Genomic DNA, 26,217 nt, shown 5'->3' on the forward strand with positions numbered 1-26,217 from the left:
TGTGCATTTAAATTCTGAATTTTAGCAGTGTTTTTGTTTGTATTTTCTGTCCGTGAGGCGGGGAACATATTCCGTTACAAGTACAGGATAGTACTTTTTACATAAGTCATATTTGGGAAAGTCCCTTGTACAAGACTTAACACTGTCAGCTACCTCACGATTTTTCCTTCAATATTTGGACTGGGTAGTCTTATGCAACGCCGAAAGATCACTGTACATGTATGTAATCTGACAGCCGAGCATTTGTGTTTATTGCTTGTATTATCCGACAGGGCTACTAGAGGCCAACTATTTTGAGATTTGTATGTGCAAGCTTGCTTGCGTGCGTTTGTGTACAGGTAAACAAATGTAGCTGTCAAGTGTGGCTACAGTATGCATAACACGACACAAGTTTGTAGCTGCATGCATGCGTGTATCTGTTTATATGCGTGTTTCTGCTGCACGTACTGCATGTATGTGTGATTTAAATGCGTGCATGTGCCCGTTAAGGGTTTTATTGTGTGACTCTGCAATACATAATTGGCCTGACCTTGCAAGTCGAATATGACTGATCTAGAAGAAGAGGGAGGGATTGTGGTTTGCAAAGCAAATGATTAGAACCGGAATCAGATTTCAGTGTTTTTTGTGTCAGCCTTCTGTGGCTGTTTCTCTAGCAGTATGCATTAGAATGCCAACAGAACGTGAGATAAGACAAGTACGATGGCACGGGTATAGTGCGGTGGGAAAACGAGGAATGCCCACTACTAAACCAGTAAATATTATGAAAGTCTCAAGTGGTACCAGTATATTGTTAAGATGTATTGTACATATACTATTGTTACAGCTACGACCAGATAATTATGTTTTCTGTTTATTTGTTTCTACATTTTGATCTTCATTCAGCCAATTGTATCAGGAACACAGCAGCTCTTTCCTGGAGGAGCTTAAATTAATTGTGGTTCAGTAGTTAATATCCCCAGCTGCATGCATATCCCTAGTGATATAGTGGTGGAGTCTGTATGTATGTACTGTAATGTGCCCTCTAGAGAATTTCATGTACGGAGGATGCCTATGGTGGCAGTAACTCCGTATTTCTGCGACAAAACTTACAAATAACTTTCTGTATTGAATGTATCGTAATCTCTGGGTAAATGGAGGGTTTTTGTCCGTTTGGAGAACTGCTTGTTGAATTGTAATGAAACTTGCTAAGGACCTTCAGTAGCACAGATTATTGAGTGTCATATCTACAGTATAGAAATTACAAAAGAACAGTGACGAAGTAATATGTTTGTTTCACACACACACATATAAACAGAGAGATAATTAAAAAACAGACAGCTCTATATTCCAGCAGAATCAGGAATATATTGAACTGACTTGCATTTTAATAACTGAAACAGTATTGTTTGTTTTGATGTAATACAAGCTTAAAGCGTTATTGTAAATCATTTGGTAACATTAGGATTTTTTGTTAAATATTATTTGATTAAGTATTTTCTCAAACCATTTGACATTTCAGTACAGTATACAAACCATACAGTAACATTAATGCAAGACAGGAGACCACCAATGCTGTAATCTTAACTGCAGATTAACCTCCTTTTTCATGCTTTATTTTTTTTCAGGTTCAAATTGATGAATGGAGGGCATGACTGACGCCAGAGGTCTCAATCCCTCAACCACAAAGTGGCTATGGAGCCCCACAGAAGTCTGAAAGGGGGTTGTTGAATCCTTTACCATCTGTACTTCATCCTCTTTTTTGATCCTACCTTCTTTGGTCCCAGGGGTGGGGAGGACAGCCTGTGGATTTCCTTAGTTTATCAGGCCATTTTTATACTGTTGGTCACAAATATAGAGGATTTTGTTGTGAGGACCTAAATTTGAGTTTTTGTTAGTGTGTGTTTTCTCGCCATGAACCTGACGCCCCAACAAAAAGCAACAGCCAAGAGGACAGGCAAGCGCATCTCATTCTTCAATGAGCAGAGTGGCCCACAGCCCCCACAACCCCTGGAGGTGCCTTATTACAGCCTGGGGACTCAGGTTCAAGAACCAACCCAAAGCGATGGAGAAACCCTATCCGGTTCGGAAGCCCCGAGGTACCTCTCCTCTGTGATATTTAGCCCAGAAAAGGGGGACCGGGCTCGGGGGCACTACCAGCAGACGGTCCCTATGAAATGGGGGATTCCGGAGCAAGGCAACGCTAACTGGCCTCAAGGGGGTGTCCCCGGAGTTTGGGGACAGAACTATTCTGTCTATGTGGGCAACAACTTGGATATGAACGTCCCTGGTTATGGCAGTCAGGTTTACTCCAAACTAGGCCAAGAACCTCAACAGCAGCCCAAAAGAGGGCAGGAGAAACAGACTCAAAACCCTGCAGCTGAGGCCTACCGGGAGACTGCTCAAAGCAGGAATGTGGAATGGGAGCAGCAGCAGCAGCAGGCCTTGGCCAGGCAGCAAGCCCAGATTCAGGCCTTCCGTCACGGGCAGAAGCAAGGGCCAGCACCCCCACAACCAGCGGTGGTCCTGCAGCCTTTTCAGCTGGCTTTCGGGCAACAGAAGCAACAGCTGCCACCTGGTTACTTTCAGGTCTTCCAGCCTAACAGAACTGTTTCCAACATGGGCTTTGGTGGTCAGCCTAAAACACAACACCAGCTTCAACAGCAAGAACAAATAATGCAACAACAACAATTGCAACAACAACAGAATCAACAAATAATGGAAAGTTTCTACCAGAATCACCTTCAGCAGCAGCAGCAGCTAACGTCCCAGTCTTTAGGATCTCAGTCCCACCAACAAGGGCCCCCAGGCCAGTTCCAACAAAGCAGCTTAAACCCTGAACTCCAGATGTATCTAGGAGGCTCCCAGCAGACAGAGCTAGCTGCCCACCACCACCCTCAGCCCAGGAGGTCTCGGCGGCTCTCCAAGGAGAGCGCCCCTCCAGCAGCAGCCTTCCAGGGAGAGCAGCCAGGGAATCTGTTCCTGATCCCGTGGAGCAAGACAGCCCCCGGTTCTCAGGCTTCCAGTACTGCTGCTGCTGCCCAAAACGGGGCTCTCAAGGCAAAAGTGGCTCCCAAGACAGAAGACGCCACAGGAGCTCTCACTGGAGTCATCCAGAGTACAAGGAGAAAGAGAAGGGTTTCCCAGGAGGTTAATCTGCACACTTTGGCCCAGAAAGCTTCTGAGATGGAGTCCATTCCCCCTCCAGCAGTAAAGGTGACATTTTTTCTTTCTTTCTTTCTTTCTTTCTTTGCTATTTTTGTTTATTTTTCTGTCCCACCTTTCTGTTTACCTGTTATACTGTGTTAGCTCATACCAGTTGTTTCTTGTCCAGTCTCCTGGCCTTTCGTCCTTATAAAGCATTAAAGCACAGATCTGTACTTGAAAATGTTTGGAATTTCATTTTGAAACCAAGAGGAATAGGGTAGATCATAAATATGCACAAACAGAATACTTCATAAACAGCAGCTGTTGGTTAAAGGTTTTACAAAAATTGTAAGATACAGTATGTGGTCGCTGGCATGAGTAGTTCTCCTGTGTTACTGCCTAGTTATCAATGAACAAACGGGCACAGTATAGATACAGCATTACTGGATTTATGCTGAAACCATTTTTATTACACCAAATCCGTGATGGGCATGACAATACCTTAAACGTTCACCAAAGTCCAATACATTTGTTGCATATATCTGGAAAATCATTTGTCCAATTTTGATTATACTTGGCAATATATTTTACAATGATACTAAGACCTCATTTGCTTAACTTATAATATCTAGGTCTTAATTACCTCTAATACAGTTTTCATTAAACTATTAATTTCCATTTTTTGATCTGTAATATTTGGTATATACTGTAGGTGCGTAATGTCTCATGTTTTTTATTTTATTTTTTATTACTAGATATGAGAATTAGTTTTTTTTTCTTAATGTTGTCGCATATTATATGAGCCCGGTACATTCAGTTTTGTATTATGTTTTGGATAAATTGTGAATTCAGACGTTAACCCATCTTTAATTCTTTGAATGTTCCAAGCTCTTAAAAACAGATTTAACATTTTCACCTGTGATCTCAATCTAATCCCATGCCTTTAGGAGAATATACCGTAGTAGCTGTTGAGGCAACAAGTACAGTTCCAGAACACCTGCTTTTAAGTGCTCTAAGATCACAGGGCACTTAACCTGTACTATCTATACTAAAATAAAATACTACCCACAAATTGATTCTCACAGTTCTATAAATCCTTTTGAAAATACAACTCCTGGTTGGCACTTGGCTGTGCCACAGCCATAACAACAGCTGATGTATGTGTGTGTGTGTGTGAGAGGAATACAATTTATTGAAAAAGTGCTAATTGTAAAGGAATCCTACAGGAGTACACTAAATGCTTGCTCTGAGGCCTTTAGAGTATGAAGTGTGTCTTGAATTCAGTTTCTTTACTAAAATAACTTTTACTTACTTTTTTAAATGGTATTATATTTGCTTAAGGTGCAGCATATGTGCAAGTGCTTCCTGTAGCTTTGCATTCAAGCCCCATTCTCCAAGGTTCACTGCTTTTAACCAGTCCATGATATCTGGCTGCTGTATACTTTACATGTTTGGCTATAGTTATTGCACATTAAAAAATTAACCCATTTGTGTATACTTCCTGCATTATCAGAAACGTAGCAGTGATTCATTTCCGTGGTCTCTGAATTGTATGGGGAAGATACAGAATGAATAGTTTGAAATAAAATCGGGCATGTGGAATGCAGAACAGGTGATTTTTATGATAAATCTATTTGTTTATGCTGTTACTAAAAAGGCATGTCCATTGCTGGTGCCACAAATGGTGCTAGAAAGCTGTGTGTTCTGTCCATGAGCCTTCAGAGGCATGAACACATCCTATTTACAGTAGCATGTTTCTTACGAAGTCATATATAGTGTACTCACTATTGTACCTAAACCAAAGAACAAGGATTGCACATACCTTTCCTCAGGGCATAGTTCAGTTAGCTTTCTGCAATTCATTTTAATACAAGTTACTACACTAAGTTACTATAGTGTAGCCTACACATATACACAACTATTTACTGCAAAGGTAATAATACAGTATAAATTGTCTTCTGTCTTGTGGTAAGGTTCGCTGTTCTCTTAATGCAGGAAGTCTGTAATACGGAACTTAAGTTTCCAACTGGACAATGCACATTTGTAAAGAGATTGTGTTCACTGTACAGTGCATCTATGATTTTACAACCACTGCTTGTTTATTCTTTTTAGTTCCTTTTTACAAACCATTCTATCAGAGGCGCCCTGCCCCATACCTTCAGGAATGCTTTGTTTTTGTTCACAAAAATACCAGTTCCTCATTAAAAATGAAATAGTACGTGAATATTCATTTGAATCCATGTTCATCATAGCACTGTTAAAGCACCAATGTTGTTAGTGTTGACAGAATGCATGGTGTATCAACTTCTATCTAGTAAGTTTACAGAAAGACTGCCAGTCTTGGGTAGTTGTTTCGTGTGCTGAAAAATGAAAACGAGCATTGCTATGCGTATTTATATATTAGATTAGTTTACCGGTGTGCTTGCTGTTTTTAAATAGACTCCCCTTTTTCTTTATTAGGCCTGTTTCACAGGTGTGCAGTTTTATAAAAGTTAAAGGTAATCTACAGGAGCACCTGCCCTAGAATAATGGGTGAGAAACCAAAGAAACGGACACCTGTGTTCTGTGTACAGTGTTTCTACTTAATTGGTGAAATGTTTGTGTTTTTATCAATCATGCCTTTATTAAAAGTGCATGCCTTTCCAGGAGTATATTGTGCACTTAAGACCAGAGTGAATGCTTTAAAAGCATTTCAGAAAAAAAATGTATCAGATTACTAGGGCTCCCCGTGCCAGTGCCCTGCTAAAACTGGCAGAACTTGTTGTCTCTCACAAGCTTCATGTTTTAGTTCTTCTTTCTGTACTCAAGTGGTGGGTGTCAACATAGGAACTAACTTGTGTGTGCCTGCCTTTTTGGCTTGCATCCAGAGAATAATGCAAGTCAGTGCAATGACGAATACCGTCAGTCCGTCCAACCATTTGTTGGTAAAGGTGTGTCCTATTTATATTTTGTCATATGTTTTAAGAATTGTCTTTCATTCCTATATTAATTATCTAAACAGTGGTGGATTTTAGTACATTCACTCTAAAATGTATACACCTGATTTTCAAAGAACCTAATTTCACTGCAGCAATGTTAGGTGGATCAAAAAATACCCCCTGCATTTAGTTTAAATCTTGTGTTAAATCTCAGCTCTAATGGTGTTTCATGAAAAATGTTACCAGTTTAACAAACGAGGCGCTAGGGATAAGCAGGTTATCGAGAGGTCCTGCCAAGTTAGAAGAAGAGGCGGAGCGACTACTTTTTTACTTGTTTTGTAGCTTCGCCTAGTTTACTGCTTATTCCAGTTTCACAGTGGTTTGGGACCTCAAACAGTTAATTTTCTTTTAGTACTTTTGCATTTGGCTGTTAAGTTAGTTTAGCATCATTATTACATTTATTAGGTCTACACAGAGTAATTTAACAGATGTGATAGACTCAATAATGTTCTTTAATTTTTTTTGTTCGTTCAAAAACTTTCACCTTCAGCTTTTCACTTCTTCGGATGCATTTTTTAAAAAAAAAACAAGTGGTTTAAGTTAGGGTATGTAGGACTGCCAGTACTAGCACCAGCACCTTTCATTAACAAACAATTTTTGAAACCTGAAAAGAAAATGGCCTTAGACATTTGAACACCCAGACTAAGTATGAAGCCACAGTTATCCTTACTGAGGGCTGTCAGAATCAATCAGGTAAGTCATGTCTTAACTTTTGATTTAATGTTACTGTGTTCATATTATTAAGGGATGGTAATACAGTAGTCCGTAGCGTATCTGACTGCGGTGGGATCAGAGTAAGGCGCATATGTAAGAAGTCAGATAAATGAATCCTGTTTTTAAATAACATTATACAGAGCTGTAACAATTACTATATTTACACAATTATGGTTTTGAGATTCAGCTTTTATTAGGGAGCTCTCCTAAACCCCTTGTTTAGAAAGATGCAGGGTATTAATGCTTGTGACAGAGTAGTCGTCTGCCATGTGAGTGCGTGCATTCGCTGCTGAGTTATAGGCAGGAGATCGAGACGGAGGTTGAAGTTGATGTGCCCTGCAGGTGAACAGGATTTATTTACATATCAACACACTGAACAGCTCACGTGACACTACTAGCAATGGTAGCGCACAGAGTACATACAACACAGTGTACAAAAACTTTGGTGGGATCTAACCGGCTATTGGCTGTTGGGACTTGATTACTCACTCTTTGGTATCCAACCCTGGTTCTGGTTCCCTCTCTCTCACTTGCGCTCACGCACACACATTGGCGAATTTCAGTTTCTTTAGCTGGCTTTGCAGCAACCCTGAGGTGAATAAATAGAACCTTTTTATACCCGACGCCCCGCTGGAACACACGTACCTGCTGATTAGATGCCATACCTGGTAATCACACACAGCAGACAGGCTCTCCCAGGAGCGTCAGGTACTTCATTAATTAATTACAATAAATACACACTATTTAAAATATACAGTTACATAAAAAACCCTCTTCATGCTTAGGGCTCCTGCCCTGCCACAGTGATGTATACTCTTACATTAGTGTCAGGTAATTTCCGCAGTAGCAAAATGCACAGGTTTACGGAAAAACAACAACTTTCAATTGTACGCACAACTCGCTCTTTATTCTTTATGAAACTCATAATTGAGATGAACTAGGGAATGCAGTGGTTTGTTTTCACCCTAAACCCGTGGAGCACCCAAAGCAGCAGGCAACTTCAAACTCTGCAAATCTTATCCCATTTCAGTTATGACTGTATAGAAACAGACTTCAACTCCTACGCATATGCATCCTTACAATCAAAAGCTTGCTGTTTAAAGCAGCATTCTGAACTCCGTTGTAGCAGAGGCTCGTTGCAATGATGAAAAGAGCTAATTTGAGCACATTTTAAATGGGAGTTCTTCGAACAAGCAAGTAAACGTAGGACCAATACAAAATTGTATAACAGGATTTTATGTAAATTCCAGTGTGTGTTTAATATAATTTTGAAAATCGAGACGATTTTGGCATGGTATATTTCACACTGTCAATATATCTATCCAAGCAAGGCACTGGTGATACAGTACGTTTACAGTATGTATAGTAAATGAGATTATTCGTTTGATTTCAGAATGGAGTTGTAGCGAGCAAAATGCTTTCAGAAATCCTTCCTGTTGTGAACTTCCGGTTACTATACAGGTCTGAAATTGCATATGAAAGTATATGTATTTTCACTTTTAAACATGACATCTGGTAACACACTAGCTTAAAGACAGATCTCTGCTGTGCTTTCCAGGAGAACAGTTGTACTTGCACTTCCTAGGTCATTTCACCTCAGCAGTGTCTTCAGGGTCAAAGTATCGGACTGGCTGAAAAGCATATCGGTTATTTGATTGGTTACCGAGGGAAAGAAGGCCTTGAAGGGGGATGAGAATTACACTTCAGGTGAATGGCCATGAAAATGCCATATCTGAAATCATGGCCTGCAAACAGAGAACTCTTTAACCTAGTATAATTTTAAATGGCTAGTTTTATGTTTTGTAAAACTTCCCATTTGAGACCTATATGAAGAAAACATATGCATGGGGTGTGGAAAAAATTAGGAATTATTTTGTTAGCTACAATTGCTTTAAAAAAAGAAGTGTCAGAAAATCATCACAGCTTGGCTTGGAACCAACAGTATAAGAATAGATGAGTCATATTGTGAAATGGAGTTGATGCCACAGACTAAAAATGCACACAGGTAAGTAACACTTCATGTTACTGCCCTTTTACATAGCTGTGCAAAATCATTCCTTAAAAAAGTGAAAATTTAACAAAAGCTAAATTAACTTACTTTGGAATTTCCCAGGCCAATCATTCATGTTGTAGGATATGCACAAATACAAGCAATTTAGACACTGCACATTCACCAAGTCACAGCAACTTCCTGTGTGTTTCTCAGAATGATAAGGACATTCAATTGCACAATTAACCAAATCAGGATACATTTCTTCTTGGTCACATGTAAACTCTGAGGATGTAGGTCATTGTGAGTATTTTTTTTTTTTTCTTCAGTATATGACTAACAGGGGGTCTTAGTACCTGCTACTTCTGTTGTGGGTGTCGCAGAATGATGAGAGAGACAGAGGGATGCAGTTGACAACGCCACTCAGGCGTCCAGGTTTTATTCAAATACACAGAATTGCAGTGACAGGTGGCTGCCACTAGGGTACCAGCAATGATCGCCCTAGTGCAGGAGAACATACACAATGTAATCAAAATAATAGCTCAAAAAATGCAAAACAGTGAGAAAACAGCTAAAAACAAAAGCTTGCCAAACCACTGGCTTAGCACTGCTCCCACTAAAAGAGCGGTCCTGCTCCGGAACCTGCTCTCTGACACACTAAAATAAACTGTTGTGGGATCTAAGCCCCCTAAATTAATCCCTACATAGTTCACTCACCCTGATTCTCCACACAGTTGTGAGGCTGCATGCTTACTGGAATTAGAACCAAAAGAACTGGCTTTCCAGCTCCTTTTTTATACCATGTGGCTGGGCTTAATTGATCATCACTTAGCCAATTAAGCTCCAGCCACATTCCGCACATGGATTTGGCAGAGATGGGTTTAACCCTGTCCCAGCCAAACTTAAATTAAAAACTTTTCAACTTTTTTTTACAACTGCAAAACCCCGCCATATCTAGTACACACTTTCAATATTTTTTAAACTATACATCTACACAACAGTACATTATTTACACGCGCAGGGCCCTGCCACAATTACATATTTTAGTATTATCTTTGTACTTAGGTGCTTCCTTATCATAGTGGGTCCAGAAGTCCCAAATAACAACTATGATAAAGATATTAGTAGTTTAAGCATTCAATTATTACACAATGTTATCATCAAGCATCTCTGGGGGGGGGATCTATATGTATTTCCAAATCTGCCACTACTGCAGCTACTGTACTAGTATCTTGCAACTTTAAAACTCCTTGGGCAAAATCTACTTACAACAGACTGCCATTAGACAATGCATGAAAAATCTGTAATGCTTAGTGCAGTGTAATATCCAAATGACTGTATTTTATTGCTTCTGTATTTCTGTGAATGATACAATCGCATTTCCTGTTCTTCTGACGGATTCTGTTTTATTGGTTTGTTAACCTTCAATTCAGTTTTACTGAATCGGCAAAATCTTGAACAGATCAAAACTGTCTTGCACCATTAATAAGAACCCTGCATGCTAAATTCATAGCTGACCAAGACATTGACCTCTGACCTAATGTGGCAGCCATATTGAGGGCACGTAACTTTTTAAGTTTCTGCAGTCTCTTTTGAGTTATAGTTTGGTACCCAGCTGTATTCATTGACTTTCTTAGTTAAGTTCCATTACTGGCACTGTCCAGTAAACTCTTACACTGCCACATCGTTTTAACCCCTGGTTGCAGTACATCAATGACACAGACCACACACTTGTATTTATAGTTAGTTGCTACACTACTGTATTGTCAGATTTTTCTCAATAAAGTTCCATTAAAGGTGGTGTCTAGTAGAATTGAAACTTTTTACTGCCACATTGTTTTAACCTTGATGATACAGATCTATTTCACGTATCAATTTTATGTTTACAAACCATTCATTCTGATATGACTTCCCCCTTCGGTTATGCCCTGGGTGTGCTTTGTTGTTGACTGGGTAGACTCCAAATAGTAGCCCTTGGAGTAAACCCAATAACCTGGCCCTATGTAAGACATAACACAATACCATGTTATTTCTTACATGTGCTAGGGGCAGAATGTTGTAGGTTGACAGATTAATTATTAAACTCCATTGTACCTGATGCACTTGCGTGTTTGTTTTGAGAGCCATATTGAGGATGTGATGAATGAAATGGAAAACTATACAGAGTGAAACTAAACAACAATACATCAGTTAAGATATCTTTGATGTTTCATTCCCATACCAAGTGGTCCTTTAAAACACAATCCCATATCTTTCTGTTGTTGTTGTTTGCAGGGGGCTGAGGAGAAGGCCCCAGCAGAGGGAGACTCGGTCAGTGCCAAGCGTCCGCGGGAGGAGGGTCTGGTCCCGCTGGTGATACCAGTGTCCGTGCCCGTGAGGCGAGTGGACCGGCTATCCCCCGGCAGGGAGCAGGCAGAGGGGGAGGGATGGAGCCAGAGAGCAGGGCCCCTGGATAGAGCGCCGCTCGAACAGAAGGCCTCTGTCATCGTCACCCGCAGGAGATCCCTTCGCAATTCTTTCTCAGAGAGCACAAACCAGGTGAGCCATTTCCACCAGGCGAAACCAGTATTCTGGATTGAAAAATGTTGCTGCACTTAGTGTCCCTGTTTCAAAGCAACAAGAGAAATGTACCTACAGTGCCTTGTGAAAGTATTCGGCCCCCTTGAACTTTGCGACCTTTTGCCACATTTCAGGCTTCAAACATAAAGATATGAAACTGTAATTTTTTGTGAAGAATCAACAACAAGTGGGACACAATCATAAAGTGGAACGACATTTATTGGATATTTCAAACTTTTTTAACAAATAAAAAACTGAAAAATTGGGCGTGCAAAATTATTCAGCCCCCTTAAGTTAATACTTTGTAGCGCCACCTTTTGCTGCGATTACAGCTGTAAGTCGCTTGGGGTATGTCTCTATCAGTTTTGCACATCGAGAGACTGAAATTTTTGCCCATTCCTCCTTGCAAAACAGCTCGAGCTCAGTGAGGTTGGATGGAGAGCATTTGTGAACAGCAGTTTTCAGTTCTTCCCACAGATTCTCGATTGGATTCAGGTCTGGACTTTGACTTGGCCATTCTAACACCTGGATATGTTTATTTGTGAACCATTCCATTGTAGATTTTGCTTTATGTTTTGGATCATTGTCTTGTTGGAAGACAAATCTCCGTCCCAGTCTCAGGTCTGTTGCAGACTCCATCAGGTTTTCTTCCAGAATGGTCCTGTATTTGGCTCCATCCATCTTCCCATCAATTTTAACCATCTTCCCTGTCCCTGCTGAAGAAAAGCAGGCCCAAACCATGATGCTGCCACCACCATGTTTGACAGTGGGGATGGTGTGTTCAGGGTGATGAGCTGTGTTGCTTTTACGCCAAACATAACGTTTTGCATTGTTGCCAAAAAGTTCGATTTTGGTTTCATCTGACCAGAGCACCTTCTTCCACATGTTTGGTGTGTCTCCCAGGTGGCTTGTGGCAAACTGTAAACGACACTTTTTATGGATATCTTTAAGAAATGGCTTTCTTCTTGCCACTCTTCCATAAAGGCCAGATTTGTGCAGTATACGACTGATTGTTGTCCTATGGACAGAGTCTCCCACCTCAGCTGTAGATCTCTGCAGTTCATCCAGAGTGATCATGGGCCTCTTGGCTGCATTTCTGATCAGTCTTCTCCTTGTATGAGCTGAAAGTTTAGAGGGACGGCCAGGTCTTGGTAGATTTGCAGTGGTCTGATACTCCTTCCATTTCAATATTATCGCTTGCACAGTGCTCCTTGGGATGTTTAAAGCTTGGGAAATCTTTTTGTATCCAAATCCGGCTTTAAACTTCTCCACAACAGTATCTTGGACCTGCCTGGTGTGTTCCTTGCTCTTCATGATGCTCTCTGCGCTTTAAACGGACCTCTGAGACTATCACAGTGCAGGTGCATTTATACGGAGACTTGATTACACACAGGTGGATTCTATTTATCATCATTAGTCATTTAGGTCAACATTGGATCATTCAGAGATCCTCACTGAACTTCTGGAGAGAGTTTGCTGCACTGAAAGTAAAGGGGCTGAATAATTTTGCACGCCCAATTTTTCAGTTTTTTATTTGTTAAAAAAGTTTGAAATATCCAATAAATTTCGTTCCACTTCATGATTGTGTCCCACTTGTTGTTGATTCTTCACAAAAAATTACAGTTTCATAACTTTATGTTTGAAGCCTGAAATGTGGCAAAAGGTCGCAAAGTTCAAGGGGGCCGAATACTTTCGCAAGGCACTGTATATCTGGGAATTACACAATAACATTTTCTGGAAAGTTAGTCATGTTGCTTTCCTAATATTGTCTGTGTTAAAATCTGTGATGATTAAACCTGGTTTCAAAGCCAAAATAAGGCTTTACATTTCTTCTTTTTCAACACCTTTTGTTCTCTCAGAACTAAATGAAAGCCACACCTCAGCCGTGCATAACACAACAAATATTACTTCACTCCAGCCCTTCACCCGTATGCTGGCATTTCATTCTATCTGAATGTGTGAGGTTGGTTGCATGCGCACGAAAATGACTGGAATATGTCCAAAAGCTGAGGATCTTGGTAGTCAAGGCCTGCTGTTCATAGTGGCTTCAGAGATCTTTAGCTTCTTGATTTGCAAATTTAACATTTGTTTTACCAGTGTACTATAGCATGAAATGTTGCTGTCTGCATTTATTATTTTATTTATACATTTTTTCATACTATTCTTATAACAGAAATAAAAAAAACTGAAAAAAAAATGTACCAGAAGCATACTAAGAAAGATTACATTCTCTACCTGCCTCCACAATGGTTTCCACAGTCCGTTCCACAATGGGACCAATGAGTTACAGGCTTGGAAAGACCTTTACCATTGGGTTCCAGAACTGTTCCACAGTTAAGTTACAGACTTGGGACAGTATATTACAAAATGATTCTTAATAAAAAAAATTAAAAAAAACTGTACATATAGTTAGATAAACTATTTTTTACATTTTTTACCAGGATGAAGAAGGAACAAATGAGGAGGAAGCAAAAGCATGCGTCAAGTCAAAGCGACGCCCTCGGCCGGAACCCCTCTTCATCCCCCCTCCCAAGCCGGGCACCTTCATACCTCCGCCCGTCTACTCCACCATCACCCCCTACCAGAGCCACCTGCGCTCTCCTGTGCGGCTGGCTGACAACCCCTTTAGCATGCCCCCTTACACTCCCCCGCCCATTCTCAGCCCTGTGCGGGAGGGCTCCGGACTCTACTTCAGCACCATCCGCTCCTCTGCCACTTCCAACAGCCTCCCAGCCCCGACTCCTGCCACCCCAAAGTCTGTCACACGCAGCCTGCTCAGATCCAGTAAGCAGCCCTTCTCCTACTCCTTTTTGGGTTTACTTTATTATGCGGTTTATAAAAAGTCAGTTGGCCACTGCGGTGCTTCCATTTCCGTTACTTTTCCATTCGCAGAAAACAGTATTCTAGCAAGTCCTGTATCATGTGTCTGTCCACCTGATCCCACATAAAGTCCATCACTGTTGGTATGAGGATTCCAATACATTTTATAATTGTAAGCAGTTTTTGGCTACAGCACTTTATGAATCGTTATGCTTGCACATTATCTGGTACCTCCACCTTCGAAGTGTGTGTTTGCTGAGTAAAGTGGCCAACTGCCCTGTACACTACCCTCCATCTCAAACTGGGACAGCATTGTGATATATGACCAATATTTGGAAGGATAGTGTGTATAGATCATTCTTGAGTACTTAGAAGAGACAAGATGTTCAATACATTGATAGTAATTTCAAAAATAGCTTGAATTCATGAGTTATTTGACGGGTATTGACAAATGAACTGAAAGAGTGATGTAGATCAGTTTTTTTTAATACTTTTGAAAACTTTTGTTTAATCCGTAACAATAGTTTGTCAAAAAATGGTACTACAGTAGTTTCTTTTAAATATTTCTACATATCCATCACTACTTTTAATAAACGAAACCTGTTTCCATCTCCGTCCTCCATTTTTATTTATGTGTTTATTCTCCTAAGAAACTCAAAATGAGATGTCATACATTTCTGCAAGTGGTGCACTGCTGAGTTGCACAGTGCACAGTACAGTACAAACAGCAGACATTTAAAGAAGTGCTAACCAAGGTTTTAAAAATAAACTCTTATTGGCACTAGTATTATTATTACTGGCCCTCCTTTGAAGGTTTTGCATGTATTTTATACTTCAGAATGTGTTCATGAAAGAGATCAGAAGCAGAGTTGTATTTCAACACTTGTACCACATCCTCTTAGTACGTAGTTTTACAGGACAGTGTGTTGGAGTTCGTTGGTGCTCCTGGGTTATGCGCAATGCCATTGACGGCTCTCCTAAGTCTGTGGTTGTTTTGTGTTTACAGACAGTTCCGAAATCACTCCTCCTGTCCTTCCTCTTATGGGTGATGCCACCCCCGTCAGCATAGAGCCGTAAGTGTCTTTTAGTCATTGAACAAACTAAATTGCAAGGTTTTTTGCACAGATTATCAGCGCTTTTACAAAAAAATATATATAATTGCTTGAGTAATGGAAATAAAATCATTATACATACTTGTTTTGTAAATATTCATTATTTGAAAAAAAATATGTGTTTCTTAGCAGTAATTGATTCAATTAATTTGTAAAGCAACTGGCTAAATGCACTGGCTACAACCAGAAAGCGCTTTTATTATGCTTGCAATTAGTGGTCTTTCACTTTGGGGGAACAACTTTTCTGTAATTTTATTTTTATTTATTTATTTATTTTTTTGGCGGTGGTGCAGATGTATACTAATATAGCCTACATTATGACATTATGAAAATGTAAGAGAACAGTAAAACATTTTTAATTCAAAATGACTTCCTCTTTAAGGAGCAGGTATTTCTTTGTGGGGGGACATGGTTCTGAATGTTAATCCCTCTATTGCTGCCCCACTGGCTTTGCCATGTTTATTGCTTGCCCTGTTTATTCATTATTATTATTTATTTCTTAGCAGACGCCCTTATCCTGGGCGACTTACAATTGTTACAAGATACCACATTATTTTTACATACAATTACCCATTTATACAGTTGGGTTTTTACTGGAGCAATCTAGGTAAAGTACCTTGCTCAAGGGTACAGCAGTGTCCTCCACCTGGGATTGAACCCACAACCCTCCGGTCAAGTCCTAACCATTACTCCACACTGCTGCCCTTATTCATGCCAGCGTTATTACAAAATAAATAGCTCCATTTCACTCAGCCTGTTTGCACTTAGTGCTTGAGTACATCATTATGTTTTGTTTGAAAATCTAATCCCGATACTTTACATGGTCTGCTGCTTAAAAAAAAAAAACTTTGGCTTTGGGGATAATGCATTCTCTTGGCCTTGTATAATTATTCATTTATTTCTTTTTTCCCCAGACGGATAAACATAGGCCATCGTTACCAGGCAGAAATCCCAGAGCTGAGGGAGCGGTTGCAGGCACAGCAGGACGAGCACAAGGCAGACTTGGTTTGGAAACCCCTGCAAGAGCTGGAGACCAAGCAATCGCACCAGGACACCAGTAAGGAAAAACCCTGCAAAAAAATACCAAGCACAACAAACTCAATGCTAAAAAGACAAAACAAGATGCAAATCCTTGTGGAGGTTGCTTCCTTGTCACTTGTTTTTTATATGTAATGTATTAACAGCAATGTATGGAAATATTTGTACTTGGGGTGGGGCACAGAGTCCATTTATTTACTGCAATATAGTACTTTATTTATCCTCATAAAAATGAAAGATTTTCCAATCAGAATGTTGAAAGAAGCAGTGCAGTGTTCCAGTGTGCATACTCTGACGGTTCTGCCCGTGTTCCTTCCTCTCTTCACAGTGAGGAGCTTGATGAGCCTGGCCTGCTCCAGTGCGCTTTGTGGAGGAGGGACCAATCAGGAGCTGGCTCTGCACTGTCTGCACGAGTCTAAAGGGGACATCCTGGTGAGCAATGTGCGCCAGCAACTGACTTTTCAGTACCAGTATGAATCCGTTCTTGAGAGTTCAACATATTAGGATATTCTCATAGGCACTAGCTGATTTTAAACACACACAAACCTAATTGTATAGTGCAGTGAAATGGGATAGCTGTCTAAGTACTCTTTGTCCTTTTAAAATTGTAGCGTAATCAAGTATCTAACCTCGTAGCAAAAACCGTTAGCATTTCCTTGATGGTATTTTGACCTCAGAACGTGCTGTACGCTGTTTTAATGAACCTCTAAACAAGTGGCACTCTGTCAGAATCTGTTTGGTTTGGCAAAAGTCTGTATGTTTTCAAACTCCTCACTCCTTGTATGAAGAAGTGCATACTTTGACTGGAATGCAGAAGGGGTGAAGCGCATGCTGGGAACTAAATGTCAGTGTGAGGAGAGTCCTGTTACGAAATTAGTAAAAAAAAAAAAATTAAAAAAAAAACTCCTCCTCATAATTCATACACAGACATTGATAAGCAATGTTCTGTTTTGGGTCCGGCTTGCTCTAAAATATTACTGCCTGCTTCCCCATGTTATAGTAGCACGCTTTTTATTTTTTTATTACAACACTTCCACTTCCAGTACAAATCTACCATAATCTGTTTTTTATCCTACAGATTGTAGACCGACTTAATGCAGCAGACAAAAAGGTTCATTAAATCTACCCATGTTTTTGTTTTATGTGATAGAGTCTACAAACCTGGTGGCCTGTTTCCTTGAGTCTATATGGGTTAAGCCCTTATTAGGCAAAGCACATCCCCACTAAGCTATGCACATCCTCTCTTGGTGCTTTAAATTGAAATGCTCGATAAATAGTGTACAGCTCTCCTTTAGAATCACAATTGTTTTAGCCAACCAGGATTGTGCCAGGGAGCAGTCCCTTGCTGTGGCTTTCGACACCGGCCAGTCAGCTTGTGACTAGAGCACTTGGTGTTGGACGTAACTGTGGACATATATTGTTTCCATGGGAAGTCTAAGGCCAGTAGTTTTTTATACAACTGAAAAATAGGTCACAGTTTAATAAAAAGACAGTGAGGCAAAAAATATGCGCGGGTGGTTGTTGCAATTCAGGGGGATTCCCTAGTACTGTCAAATACTCCAAAAAATAAATAAATCTAGCTTTGACTTATCTGGGCTGGGTTTAGGCTGATCAAATCAAGAGTTGAAAATCTCTTGAGAGAAAAGCACACATAATAAACTAGTAATCCAGTCCAGGTTATTCATGAGAGAGTGCTGTCTAGTTTACAAAGACATATTTGTAATGCTAGTGTTCTGCACAAGCAGGTGTCAAAAGATTTTTGAAAAATACCAAAAAAGAAAAGTCTATTTTGAAGAAGTTGTGTGTGTTTTGGTTCATATTTCTCTTGTGAGACTTTGAAAACAGTTTCTCAGTGTCGCCAGGCCCCGATCATGAATATTTTGTTGTTGTTTAGGGAGCCCTGGCGCTGCTGCTGCTAAAGAAGCCAATTTTCCAGAAGAACCACCCTCTTGCAGACTATCACTATGCAGGTACTATACGTTGAAATGATTACTTTGGAACATTTTGTGCAGAGGAGAAATGCCTAATTAGTGGCATGATAGTCTTTGTGTATTTACAGACACGCACTGCTCAGGCAGACGCAGTGTGAGCTTATCCTCAAGCGCACTGGATGCCTTGACCCTGTCTAGCATAAATCAAATCTTTAAAAGGATCACAGGCTAGTTTAGCGTCTGTGCCAATGCAGCCATTGGCTTGTCAGGAACTTATTGGTGGCTCTGTGATATAGATTACTGTCCACCAGGACACAAAAGCTAATTTTACTTAGACCCCTCACAGATAACAGTCTGAAATTACTTTCGTTCACTGTAGTTCCAAGGTTGGGATAAAAGAGTGAGCCTATAGATGAAAGCTTTGTGAAAGCTGTTAGATGACTATCACAGGGGAAAGTTTACCTTAAGAGGTTTCTGATTTGGTGCCACAGCAGAGTTTGGTTTAAACTAAAAAGTGAAGTTGTTGTCCACATGTTGAATAAATTCATAGAAATGAATGCAACCTTATTAAATCTACATTAAAGTACAATTATATTTGAATGTATTTGAAGGGCAACACAGGTTTAATTCTTAACAGAAGAATAATTAGATTGTTAGTCTCACCTTAGTCTATACAATGACAACACCTTTAAGGAGCTGGCACTAAAGACACCTTGCATAATTGCAGGCAGTTGCAAATATAATAGATTGACACTGTCTCTTCAGGACAGTTGTCCTTACACAGAACAGTCCAGTTAGATTAATTGTGATCCCCCTCTTGTTAGGGTCAGACAAGTGGACATCTTCAGAGAAGTGGAATTTCAATAATGGAATCTCAGCTTATAAGAAGGATTTCTTCCTGGTGCAGAAGCTGGTAAGTGTGGTTTAGGATAATTCCTTTAAGGGGTAGAGTCAGTCAAAAAATACAGGTTCTCTTTATGACCCATGTTAATTCCCAGTATTCCTGTTCCATCATACTTGACGACACAGAGGGACACTTGTGATACTGATGACTCTCAGTCTTTTTTAATCTCAAGACTGTGCTATCAAACAACATGCAAGACTTTTAATGGCAATTCTTTGTTGCCCAGGTGAGGACTAAGACAGTGGTGCAGTGTGTGGAGTTTTACTACACCTATAAGAAGCAGGTGAAGATTGGCCGGAATGGGACACTCATTTTCGGGGACTCGGATATCCTGGATGGAAGAGACACACAGGATGATGCTGAAATCAATGTGAAGGTTCGTTTTGGACAGTTTTTGTTTTTATGGTGGACCCTTATGCACTGAAAGTGTCTCTGTCTGTCACACTGTACATGGTGAACATGATAGCTGTCTTAAGTGTTCACAAATCTACTCCAAACCTGTAGGCCTTTCAGATAAGTTGCTTCAGATTTTATTTTTTATTACATTCCCCTAATCAGTTTATGATGTTTGCAGTTTTAGTTGTAATTCCTCAAATACTGTGTTTCACCTGAGTTCAGGATATATATATATAACCTAGGTTAGGTCAGCCAAAGTTTCTTTATTGAAGTAAGAGCCAGCATCTTTTAGCGATCTACCAATTAGCAAACAAGTTTCCTTTAGTTTTGCTGGGAATAAATACACTGCTGTGTGCTAGGTGGCGCTGATGCTTACTAATATAAAGACATATTTGCTGATCTAGCGTACATTACACACATCTTCTGAATTCAGTCAAAGCACCTTAAAGACTTTTAAAAAGTCTGTATGTGTGCACTGGTTTTCTTAGTTCAAGTTGTTACAAATGGACAGACTGCATACCATCTCTCAATAAAGAGAACAGGATCCCTGTTGAGGGAGGAATAGAAAGGAAGTGTCCAAAACACCCAATGAATGAAACTTTAACTGAAGGATGTAAGTCGAATTTGCAAGGACGTTGATGTGAAGCTATTCCACATACACAGAACGTAGTTATAGTGACCAATTGTTACCTGTAATGTGTTATTTAAATCTGTGGAGGGGTATATGTATGTTGCCTATATAGCTAAAGTTAAATATTAATAGTAAAAACCTTGTCATGTTTGTCCCACAGAGCTCCCAGCGATATGGTCCCACTTCGAGGGAAACTCCTAGACAGGAAGAGGAAGTCAACAGCAAGCAGTGGGAGGACCCAGCAAACAGTATGCAGGACTCAACCCTTGCAAGGGTAACGCATACACTACCGGCTAATGAAAATGTGAGTAAAAAAGATAAGACCTCTCTGTATGAGCTATAAGACTGTAGTTGTAAAAACCATTAGGTTGGCTCTTTTCTTTCCTAGTGAATACTGCCCTCTAGTGTAAAGAAATAGTAACTATAAAAGAAATATCCCACTCGTCTTTGTTTTCACTTCAACTCAGCCAAGCTTTCCCCACATAGTTTTCAATGTGCCACATAGAATGTGAGCTTAGGGCTCAGGTGGGTTCAGCAGAAAATTAACCTACTGTGTTACAACATAAAACAAAATAGTCTGGGGGGAAAAAAGCTTTTAGGAATTAAGAATTGTTATTAAACCTTAAAGTAACAAAACGAAAGGAATATACCCAGAGACCTGTCCTGTACTGCAATAGTGAACTATCATTTTTGAGTGGATATTACCTACATGGTCTACAGTGCTGAATAAGTTAAAAGCATTTCATTAATTTTCTTCAGGCTAGTGAAGTCCTGGTCATGAGGAGTCAGGAGGTGCTGAACATGGAGAAGAAAAAAGAACCACCCCCCAGAACGAGGCTGCCACCTCCACCTCCCAAACCACGCTCAGACCCGCCCCCCACAGACAAGAGAAAGACAGGGGCCGTCAACCAAGTGCAGGACCAGGACAGCATCTTTCCGTGCAAAAAATGTGGCAGGTGGGTGTCCTGGAGTTAAATACTCCTTGCTGTGCTGTGTTTCTGGGGCTAGAGGGCTAACTCCATACCCATTCATGCTTGTCAGTTCTAGTGGGAGGCTGAAAAGCAGTTAGTGGCTGTAACAATGGCCTAGCTTATCTAAATATTATGTAGATGAGCTTTGCCTTCAGTGCCTGGAATGTTATTAACGATTGCTCTCATTTCCCAGGGTGTTCTACAAGGTGAAGAGCCGCAGCGCCCACATGAAGAGCCACTCGGAGCAGGAGAAGAAGGCGGCCGCGTTGAGGCAGAAAATAGCAGAGGAGGAGGAGAAAGCAGCAGTGGCCAGAGCAGAGGCAGCTCAAAGAAACGGCGCACAAGAGGATGATAGCAGCAGCAGCAGCAGCAGCATCAGCAGTAGCAGCAGCAGCAACGCAGATTCTGAGGAGGAGGAGGGGGAGGATAAGGACGATAAAGACTGGCACTGAGGGGGAAGGTGTCACCTGTAACCTGGGAAACCAGACAAGAAAAGGATAGCAGTGTGTAGCGGGAGAGAAAAAAAAAAAAACACACAAAGACACTGGACCTAACGTGATTTTTCTTGTTTCCTCACAAAGGAAGCACACTCCCCGCCCCCACTCCCATTTTAGGGGTTATCAACTGGATACTTTCTTTGTTCATTTATCTATGCCAAACTTTTACAGTATTTGTGCCCAGGTTTTGAGGGGGGGGGGTAAATAATTTAGCCACTACTTCTTCTTTCAACCTGTTCCCTCAAATTTTACAGTTGGTCACTAATATCAGAAAGCACACCACAGACTTTGCAGTTCAGCCTTAAATTTACAGCTTCATCTGTCTGTCTTCGTAACATGCACAAACCCTATCAAAGACAAATGTATTTCCAAGCAAGGAAAGGATTACCCCCTCCCGTGCCACTTCACTCAGATGTCCAGTCCTTGGCACAGTGGTCTGACTTTGGCGTGGAGACATCGCCTCCTTCATCGGAAAGAGCGGGTGCTGGTTCGAGGATTGCCACCTCAGGGGTTAGTCAGTCTTTGCCAATGTCATCCCTGTGTTTTATTTTTCCCAGTTGTTTCAGAAACCGGACCGAGCAGAACTAATTTTTCTGGGCAGAGTTTTTTTTGTTTGTTTTTTGCTTTCATCAGAAACTTCATTGCAGATTTCAAAACAAAGAAAATGATTAAGTACTGCAAAGTGCAGTTTGTTCCCTTTTTTCACTATCAATGCCTTGGCTGTTTTTAATGCTTTTTTCTATACAAGACAATCAAGTTCGAAATGTTGTTTTATAATCAATACTGTTATTACTGTTCTTATGAATTATTATTAATATTGTTGTTATTATTGTTATAATTATTATTGTATAAATCAAGCAAGCGGCTATTTTTCTAACAGATGGCTGTTTTTGTTTATTTTATAAAAATGGGTCAGGGAGTATAATGAGAAAGGTAGGCTGTGCAATATAAAGGACAGTGAGTAGCCTAATTTCACAGAACAAAATAAAATAACCCAAACAAGGACAACACACAAAGACAAATTCAGAACTATGTACTAAAAGGTTAATTATATAGACATTGTTGGCAAGACATCTGGAAGCTCACTTTGGCTTTAGCAAGTACCTTCTTAATTTAGTAAGGCTTCGGGCCCACTGACCAGTGAAGCTTAATAAAGGCCTCTCCTTACCACTGGAAACAACGTAACATGTCTTAATTATAAAATACTGTGGAATTTATTTTGCTTTAATATGCAAACATTGATCAGAAATTTTAAACTTATTTTAATTATGTAGGTGACAATGAAATGTGGCCCATTGTAGCCTCATTGGCCTACTTTTAACCACTCTAGCTGTTGTATGATTTGGCAGCACTTCTTAAGTCTCCCTGGATTTGTATCAATAACAGGGTCACGTATCTCATGTGCATATATATGTACAAAACGTTTAGTATTTGTAACAAGGATTCCTTTATCCCCACTGCGTATTAGGAACCCCAGCTCAAAGTCCACATTTGCTCGTTGTGAATGATGCAGAATAGGACATCTATAGAGGTGCACGTATAATATGAACCAAACATTCAACTAGGCAGTCACATCATTTTGTACATTAACAATATGTGTAAAGAAACTATTTTCTAGTTTTAATTATTTAAATTATCATTTTATGATTTTCATATTGCATTTACAGTAGATAGAAAATGTTTGTAAATTAAAAAAAAAAAAAATCTCTAGCAATCCATGTGTAATGCTACAGCTGTATTGTTGCAGGCCAAATTTAATGACCCAATATAAGAGCTTTTTATAAAAGCATGCTTTTATAGTATAGATCTGTTTTCCAGGGCTCTTGCTTGTTCTAGTCACAAACAATGTTGAACCTCCACTGTACAGCTCTAACCCCACTAGCCTATTCTAGGTTAATTTCTATAGTAACCTAAACAGGAGTTTCCTTAAATCATCCCCTATTTATTTATAATTCCCGGAATTTAGGTCAGCTGCAGTGGGCGAGGGTCAGAGCCAAATGAAACGGCACAAAGTATTTTCTGTTCTTGCCTAATGTCTATGCACAGTGTGTTTGTCTCCATGGGTGCCTTTTGGAAAAGATGCCCAGCACCACCCCCCTGCAAACTCCCTTTATTGAAACACAGAGCCATTTAAAAAAAAAAAAAAAAAGAAACTGCCTTACTGTCTCTTTTTGTATTTGTAACGACTAAAGATTTAACATTTCGGATCGCCAAATGGCGCTGTGACAACATTTTTGTACGCTGTAATATATATATATATATATATATATATATATATATATATATACACACAAAAAATAATAATAATGAACGCTAAGCTTGCACTTGCTTCCTGTACAGTTGTGAAGGATTTGAACACAGAAAGTTATATATAAATCTATATTATTCACATTTTATATATTGTTTTGATAAGAAGCAAAGATACACTAATGTTGGCGTAGAAGTTATTTGTCAGTGCATTTATTACAGTGTAACTTATTTGTTTCAATATTTTTGATTTGTTTCAATTGTGTTTTAAACAACAACAAAAAACACTTTCTATTAAAAATCAGAAAATGTATTGCTCTTGATGTTTATTCAACCACCAATGTCAGATGCCATATATTTTCTTTTAAATAGTTTTACACTGGTTGAAGGCATTAGCAAAAATGTTTGTCTGCCTGTCTTTTCCTAATGGTTTTTCTTTTACCTGAAAATGAATGATAGATTGTTTCCCTAGCTATGTCTCAGAATTACTTTAAAGTACAATTTGTTCATGTGTTAATGTGTCTGGAAATTACCTTTATACACCACATTTTGTAAGCTGGCAAAGCTGAGATAGCGGAGGCGCACACATACGCATCTACGTCTAAAGCAGAATAAGTCCACCACACTCTGGCTCCATGTTCATTCTTTGACAGTAAACATGCCAGATGGACAGTAAGCCGTCTCTGACAGCTCTTGTAAAGTCTCGTAATGTTTTGGAGTTATTTGTTTCCTTATGGAAGTAAAACCGATATTTTACTAAACAGAGCTGTTCAATGAAGGGCTCCTGAGACAGATTTAGCTCAATTAACTCCAAAATGGAGAGGCTGTTAAATCTAAACCTATTTAAGGATACATTATGAAATATTGGTATTTTAATATCCCGTGCTGGGAAGGAAATCCCTGCAATGGGGATTTAGGGGAGGCGGCTGTATGTAACAACTTCACTTTCTTCCATCTATCTGGAGAGCTGCATCTACACTTGTCATGAAACTTGGCATTGACATTATTTAGCATAAGTTAATAATAGCAGATTCTGAGGATATAGGGAGGTGTCTTTCCGTTCATCCATCAGTCTGTATGTTACACTTTTACATACTGGAGAATTGCTTATCAAGTTGTGAATTAACATTTAATTGCAAGTTCTTAAGCTATACTATTCTGTACATGCTGTTGATATTTATTCATGGTCATCAACTACCAGAAAGGCCTGCAATCTGGTATGTAAATCAAATAACAAAGACCTCTATTCATAAAGAATTAAAGGCATACTTTGTTCATGTACATTTTGCTAATATTTTATTTCTGCCTCATGCCTTTGGAAATGCACTTTTAGATCTCCTAACATTAATAATTCAAGATGAACAGCTGGGTGCATAGGTCATAGGTGGAGACGTGATTGGCTACAAGCTGGTCCTTTGTGGGACAACCTTCACGAGAAGCCTGGTGTAATATCCCTGCATTCCACAAGGAGGTCAAAGGCAAACAATTATCTATTTTGTATTTGAAACCGAGTTGCAAAGGGGAGATGCAGCTTTTTTATATTACAGAATACAACTTGGTGGTTCTATTTGCATAAATTAAGTCATGCGTCAGACCGGCTCACATATTGACCCCAGTGGCCTTGTGAAGGGACTCACAGTTGACTTAAAAATGTAAGTATGTATTAATCATCTAATAATATCAAAAGAACTTGCATTCAAGCACAAAGTGTGTGCTTGATTAGTTTGTTTTAGTTAGTTGGTTATAAAACTTACATCTATAACCTGTTTATTCAAGCGAATCCATGATTCATAAGCTAATATGTCTGGCCTACATCTTGTAATGTAAATGCCCTGTTCAGATCATCTAATTGATTAACTCTGTTGTCAAATGCTTCAAATGATTTTGCCCTGAGAACAAATCCAAGTAAGAACCACAAGATGGCAGTATTTCCTAAGGAATTGCTCAGCATGGACTTTGGTCTCATAAAGTGGCCATTTTTCTGTCTGGCTGCCTTTTGCTTCTGGTACTCGTCCACAGTTCAATTGAGCTTTTGGTAAACACTTAGGGCTGAAACCCATACTAAATGTGAATAGTGCTCTGAGCAGCAAAGGGGATCCAAAAAAAGCTATATATAGAGCTGTGGTTTTCAACCCTGGTCCTCTGGGACCCCTGTGTCTTCTGGTTTATATTCCAACTGAACTCTGAATTACTTAACTAAGCCCTTAATTGAACTAATAATTAGCTTAATTAGATATTTTTAATTGTTTTCAGCTCTTACAAATTTGCATATTTCAAGTTATTTGTAACATTTTAGAGTTAAGTTG

At 39.7% G+C, this 26,217-nt stretch overlaps 1 protein-coding gene across 1 annotated transcript; it reads left to right on the forward strand.

Moving 5' to 3' along the window:
- Positions 1-1,863: 1,863 nt before the first annotated feature.
- LOC117422244 (mitotic deacetylase-associated SANT domain protein-like) lies at positions 1,864-24,224 on the forward strand (the record flags this gene model as incomplete). The annotated part of the gene is made up of 12 exons (XM_058987494.1): positions 1,864-3,192; positions 11,080-11,343; positions 13,806-14,148; positions 15,191-15,257; positions 16,211-16,353; positions 16,663-16,766; positions 18,229-18,304; positions 19,090-19,178; positions 19,396-19,545; positions 20,357-20,500; positions 20,956-21,152; positions 21,361-24,224. Coding segments are annotated over 12 exons (3,165 nt in total), but the record flags the coding sequence as incomplete, so codon positions are not given.
- Positions 24,225-26,217: the final 1,993 nt, after the last annotated feature.

Source organism: Acipenser ruthenus, chromosome 15, assembly GCF_902713425.1.
Source record: "Acipenser ruthenus chromosome 15, fAciRut3.2 maternal haplotype, whole genome shotgun sequence".
Taxonomy (NCBI): Eukaryota; Metazoa; Chordata; class Actinopteri; order Acipenseriformes; family Acipenseridae; genus Acipenser; species Acipenser ruthenus.